Source organism: Cylas formicarius, unplaced genomic scaffold, assembly GCF_029955315.1.
Source record: "Cylas formicarius isolate icCylForm1 unplaced genomic scaffold, icCylForm1.1 PGA_scaffold_2__14_contigs__length_35257938, whole genome shotgun sequence".
NCBI lineage: Eukaryota > Metazoa > Arthropoda > Insecta > Coleoptera > Brentidae > Cylas > Cylas formicarius.
Window position 1 is genome coordinate 11,468,713 of NW_026844319.1, and position 6,810 is coordinate 11,475,522.

Genomic DNA, 6,810 nt, shown 5'->3' on the forward strand with positions numbered 1-6,810 from the left:
TAAAAGCTTCCTTATAGGATAGGCCCATAATTATTTTGGATGAGTCCATTAACATATTTTTCTGGACACCCTGTATACACTATACCGCCGAGCTTTTACACAATCGAAGCTCAAAAAAAAATTCGTTTTTTTGAAAATACTTCAGTGTAACAATTTACAGGTTGTAGACACACCCCAAAAGCATCTTTATACCAGCAGTCCCTTCTCCGAATTTCTTTCGCTAGATATGCGCCCTCCCCCACCGGGCGAACCACCCATCAGACCGAACCCCAACGCTCCGACCGATAACGACGTTAAAGTCAGTTCTCCCAGAAAAGAAGCGACATATCTGTGGATTGTAGGCCCCGGCATTGCCGTAGTTCTTTTGTGCGCCATATTGGTGTTCTTCTTCATAATGCGGAGGCGGAGACGACCATGCAAAACGCCCGATCAGGCAGCCGTGACGAAACCTCTTATTCCCGCAGATCTAAACAGTAGTATAGCGCCTAGCGACCCGGTAGAGATGAGAAGACTGAATTTCCAAACTCCAGCGATGATATCGCATCCGCCCATACCGGTTTCGGAACTGGCGAATCATATCGAACGGTTGAAGGCGAACGACAACTTGAAGTTCTCGCAGGAATACGAGAGTATCGAGCCTGGTCAGACGTTCACGTGGGAATTTTCCAATAAAGACGTCAACAAACCGAAGAACCGCTACGCCAACGTGATTTCTTACGATCACAGCAGGGTCATCCTTCCCATCGAAGACGGAAAAAGGGGTTCCGATTATATAAACGCCAATTACTGCGATGGGTATCGAAAACACAACGCTTACGTTGCTACGCAAGGACCTCTACCGGAAACATTCGGCGACTTTTGGAGGATGTGTTGGGAGCTCAAATCTTACACGATAGTGATGATGACGAAACTGGAAGAACGCACCAGGATCAAGTGCGATCAGTACTGGCCGTCGAGAGGCACTGAAATATACGGACCCATGTCGGTAGCGATAACGGACGTCCAGGAATTGGCCACTTACTGCATTAGGACATTCGATATTCAAAAAGACGGTTACACAGACACCAGGGAAGTGAAACAATTGCAGTTCACCGCTTGGCCCGACCATGGAGTCCCCGATCATCCTGCGCCATTCTTGCAATTCCTCAGGCGAGTACGCAGTTTGAACCCTCCAGACGCTGGCCCAATCATCGTTCATTGTTCTGCAGGGGTTGGAAGAACGGGTAAGCGCATACCAAAATCAGCTTCTACATATGGACTTGAAATATTTGATCGTCGTGCAGGTTGCTTTATCGTGATCGACTCGATGCTGGAACGGATGAAACATGAGAAAACTGTAGACATCTACGGCCACGTAACCTGCTTGCGAGCTCAGAGGAATTACATGGTTCAAACGGAAGATCAGTATATATTTATCCATGATTCGCTTTTGGAGGCCTACATTTGTGGCCAAACGGAGGTGCCCGCGAGGAACCTGCAGCAGCACATCCAGAAACTGATGCAACTCGAACCTGGCGAGAACATTACGGGAATGGAACACGAATTCAAGAAGCTCGGAAATATTAAGACTGACTCTTCGCGCTTCGTTACCGCGAATTTACCTTGTAATAAGCACAAAAATAGGTAAACCGTTTCAGCATGACGTTGACTAGTTTGCTTATTTATTCGTGCTTTCAGATTGGTACATATCTTACCTTACGAAAGCACCAGGGTATGTCTGCAGCCGATTAGAAATATGGAAGGAGCGGACTACATCAATGCCAGCTTTATCGATGGCTATCGCTACCGAAGGGCTTACATTGCCACTCAAGGGCCGCTTCAGGACACAACCGATGATCTGTGGAGGATGCTGTGGGAACATAACTCCACTATCATTGTAATGCTTACGAAACTTAAGGAGATGGGACGGGTAAATTGATTTGATATTTGATTTCTGCATGCATTTAAGATGCATTTAAGAACGTTGTTTGCTTGCGATTTATTTTATAGACATACTGTGCTCTTTTAGAGGATAGCCCAAATAAACAAAAAAAAAAATCGTTATTCTACGCAGAATAGGGATATAAATATCCCAAACACTTAAAAAGAAGGCTAAACCTTGATCTAAGAATGATATACCAAAAAGGTCTAGCGATTCTTCGTTGTCAATCTTTTGCAAGCAGTGATAAGTGTTGGTGGATTTTGTAAATGGAGAATTAGAAATGTAGCTAGTAGAATAGAAAATGTAAATAATATATGTAAGTAACAAAATGCTTATACCTATTATATCTGTCATTAAAAAAACTTACAAATTTTCTTTGCACTTCTTTAATACTATTTATGTATTTAGCATATTTTGGGTTCCAAAATGTGGAGCAAAATTCTAAAAATTTAGGTCATTGTTAATATAAATCCTAGCTTTTTATTGGTACGAAGGATAATGTTTAAAATATGTGCATTAAATGATAAGTAAACAATATAAATCTCTGAAGCTGTTAACACATCTTGTGTTATTCAGTTTAAAAATGCATTAAATTTATTAAAAGGGTTTTCTTTCTTGTAAAAAAATAATGAACTAGCTTTCGTGATATTTTAAAAACAACGTCTTGTAACAGTATCAATTTAATCTATATAAATCAGCTTGGAAAGTTTAAGCACTGAGGGCGATGACAGTACTATAAAACTTCATCCCCATAATCTAACATTAAAATGCACTCCCCAATATTGGACAGAAAAATACTAAAGAACAATGAACCCAAATATGTTTCTTGGAACATGCACGACGTAACACTGTGCACATTCCATTTATGGTTATTAATAGCGGCATACTACTATTTAATAGTTTAGCTAATGGTCAGCTTATCAAAAGTCGATCTCAGTCAGATCTCTCCCCTATTTGAAATTGTCAAATATTTTTTCTAAATCAGGAGCCATGATCATGTTTCAAAGAAAACGTGTGGGTTTTGAGCCAGGCTGGATTGGACTTGATTAAAGTATTTAAAAAAAAAATAAAATTTATATTTTTTTGCCCAGATATAAAAATCGGTATAATTTTTATACACTTTTCACTATTGCGGGCGGGACCATAGGCTTCGAAGTTTCCAAGTTTCACCAACACGGTAAGACGATCCAAAATCTGTCACATGTCTCTCTCCCCTTTCAAAATTGTCAAATATTTTTTGTAAACAAGAAGCCATATGAAAAAGCATTGAACTTTTTTTTAAGAAAACATTTAGGTTTTCATCCAGGCTGGATTTGACTTGACTAAAGCATTTAGTCAAGTCAAGTCAAATAGAAAAATAATGTATAATTTTTGCCACTCTCCACATATCCCGAAATATATGTTGTTTTGTGAAAATGGGAGACGGTGCTACCAAACTTGAACAAGACTTTATAAATAAAAAAGGAAACTCTTCCTGGGGCTTTTTTGGGATCAAACGATTTAACTTCATTTACTTTTATTCATTTCAACGTTTATTTCATTTATTTATTTCTCTATTGGAAAAAATTGTGCTTTTGTGCTAACACTTGGACTCTTGCACGACACTTTCAAAATAGCTAGCAATGGTATAACTTTTTTTTAATCAGTTGAATTTCGAGTATCATAGGAAAATTATCGCAACAGAGAGATCGATAAATAAACTGACAACAAATTTAACCTTTCACCAACAAAATTTTCAACCTGTTAATTCACAATATTTTAGGTATAAGTGTAAATTTAAATCATTGACGCAATTTTAACAATTTCGGTTGACAACTGTCATATCTTAATCTTAAAACTTAGATCTAGGGTCTGATTTAGAGTTTTGGTTAGTTTCTTTTGATGTTGAAGAATGTATTATTAGAACTGGTGCTGAAAGTCAACACATTCCAGTGCAGACTTGTGTTAGATACTGTGTACCTACAAATCTACAATGAATTTATCATTTTCTTATATCTCTCCAGTTGCCTTTCAGTATTTCGAAAATATAAAAATCACAAAACCTGAAAAATTTTGTAATGCATAACTTACAAATTTTACAATTTAGATGTATTAAATACAATTATCAAGATAAACAAAACGACCAGTAATTTACTTGCCATTCTAGAACGATAAGTACGCGTTGTATCATTTTTTATATTTTGAATGTAAAATGAATTCCTATTAAAGACATCTTTGAAAAGACGTTATATTCTACTGACCGCCTGTTTCATTCTATTTTAAGCCATTTCATTGCTCGAAAAATTGTTTATAATGTCAGTAATATGAAACCCCGGTCGTTTCATCTCTTCAAATAACAAAACCGCGCATACCTGCTGGGCACCCATATGGACAAACATATTACCATTGTCCAGAAACTACCCTGGAAAGAAGAAATTATTTTATAGCTTTTTTTTGCCCAACTCAAGACTGTCATTTTCATTACAGGAGAAGTGTTATCAATACTGGCCCAGCGACAGATCTGTAAGGTACGGATGTTACGTGGTAGATCCTATAGCAGAGTACAACATGCCGCAATATATTCTTCGGGAGTTCAAAGTGACAGACGCCAGAGACGGTTCATCGAGGACTATGCGCCAATTCCAGTTCACAGACTGGCCGGAACAAGGAGTGCCGAAATCTGGAGACGGCTTCATCGACTTCATCGGACAAGTGCACAAAACCAAGGAGCAATTCGGACAGGATGGACCTATTACGGTACACTGCAGGTAAGCGAGTGTAGTCCGGCACACGATAAATGGTAATGACTGTAATAATGCTATTACCATTTTATCTAGGCATTCACTCAAAACGGTGCAGTTTAATAGTGAGGAAATTGAACACAAAATATATGAATACATTCTCATATACATATACATAATTTGAATCAGTTCTATCACTATTATCCAAGGATATAATTAATGCATGGTTTTACGTTGTCCCAAGTTTTTTTTTTATTATTGTATTCCACTTCAAGTTCACATTCTCTTCAACTGTGCGCTGGTATTAATTCACACTAAGTTTTCATTACATCATTTACATGGGTAGACATTTTTGCGTTTATATGTGGCTAACTCTATATTTCAATTCGGACCATATCCTTTCTATAGTATTCAAATCGCAGTGACAAAGTGGTATATTATCAAATTTTCTTCTTCAACTAGTTTTTTTGTATAAATATCTTCAAATGAAAGGCTTTTTTGGTGCTCACAATGAGCTAACATTTTCATTGCGCTGCCTGGTGTCGTATATGGAAGAAGACTAGTCTTTAATGTTTTTTGCTGAAAATAGCAGAGTTTGGCACCCAACCTTTTCTCGAACCACAGTGTAAAAAGGATATCCTTTTTCCTCTAAATGCCGATTTTAGAATTTAGTTCGCCATTGCAAATCCGCCCAGGACCATCATTCCTAAACACTTTCATTATGCACTTGTAGCATCGTTTCTTCACTGACCTTCTAATGGCAGCTTCCATGCCTTCTGGCATTTTTAGAAGACCTACAGACAAATTTTGCATTAAAAATATAGGTTATTAGTAGATTTTTTTATTTACTATGTTGAAGTTTCAGGAATGTTATAGTAATCGTTGATTGGTGTCTTTTCCTATAATAACATCATCTAGTTGTTGAGGCGAGTTTCTTATATCAGCAACAAGTTTATTCTAAAATAACACTGCCTCCCGGTAACCATAAACGCTTGTAAATCAACTTTTTATTGATTTATTGTTTTATTTATTTTTTATTGATTTATTGTCATTGTGTGTGCTGGCCTATGTAATTGTTATGGTCATGTTTGCGGTGATATTGACGAAATTTCCCTCACTTTAGCGCCGGCGTTGGTAGGACTGGCGTTTTCATCACTTTAAGCATAGTACTGGAGCGAATGCAGTACGAAGGGGTTGTGGACGTGTTTCAAACAGCCAGAATTTTGCGTACTCAACGCCCGGCCATGGTCCAAACTGAGGTACTTGCCGTAATAACTTACGTATCTCGATTTAAAACGAAACAATGTTTCAGGATCAATATCAATTTTGCTACAGAGCGGCTCTTGAGTATCTGGGCTCTTTCGATCACTATACAAATTAGATGCGGATGAGGTAGGATTGGCAACACAGCAGACAATAACTGCCCGTCACATTCGAGAAGCGGTTGCGCTTGGTTTTTTGTAACAAATTTCACTGTTCTGTTTCATTACTGCCGAATCATCACGCGCAAACAGTTAAATGATAATTGTAAATTGCGAACTAAATTTATTAATGAAGTGCGAGGATAGTGTGCAATTGTGTGTGAACAATGTGCCTAACTACACGTGGGAGTATATCATAAAAAGAAAAATGTATAGAATAAAACCCTGAGGTGCACATGCAACACGGACTTTAGCGAAATAAATACCCCTCCCTTACTATTTTATAATGTGCGTCTTTTTTTGGTATAAAAATATTTGTTTTTTCTATTATATTTTAGGAAACGAATCTCGCCGTATTGATGTATTTATTTTTTTAAACGATTTTTAACCATTTTTTATGTACATGTGTAGTTGGTTGTTTTGTGCCAGTCCATGCATATTGTCCGTTAAGTTCACACCCGACGCCTGCACTAATTTATCTTATTTAACATATCTTAAGTAATTTCGAATATACTTCTCTAATATGTAGTTACTTAACTTTGTTTTGTTTATACAAAATAACATATTTGTTAAAATATTGCCACTGTATTAATTGTAAATTTTTTGTACCGTTTTCGGTACTTAGACTGATTTATCTTTGATATTTTATTTTTTGTAAACTGTTTATAATGTAACAAATTCACAACCAGTTGAGCACAGGATGATTAAAATAAGTATGGAGAAATAAAGAAATTTAGATTTTAAATAA

General features: G+C 37.0%; 1 protein-coding gene across 10 annotated transcripts in view; it reads left to right on the forward strand.

Annotated features, from left to right (window-relative positions):
- Positions 1-6,810, forward strand: part of LOC132698809 (tyrosine-protein phosphatase Lar) — a 1,212,853-nt gene extending 1,206,043 nt beyond the window's left edge. For all 10 annotated transcript variants that reach the window (XM_060665109.1, XM_060665108.1, XM_060665111.1 and 7 more), the window contains 6 exons: positions 161-1,223; positions 1,284-1,623; positions 1,678-1,909; positions 4,388-4,668; positions 5,765-5,900; positions 5,954-6,810. In XM_060665109.1, the coding sequence (XP_060521092.1) occupies positions 161-1,223; positions 1,284-1,623; positions 1,678-1,909; positions 4,388-4,668; positions 5,765-5,900; positions 5,954-6,022 (2,121 nt within the window). In that variant the 3' untranslated portion in view covers positions 6,023-6,810. The remainder of the gene's footprint in view (positions 1-160; positions 1,224-1,283; positions 1,624-1,677; positions 1,910-4,387; positions 4,669-5,764; positions 5,901-5,953) is intronic.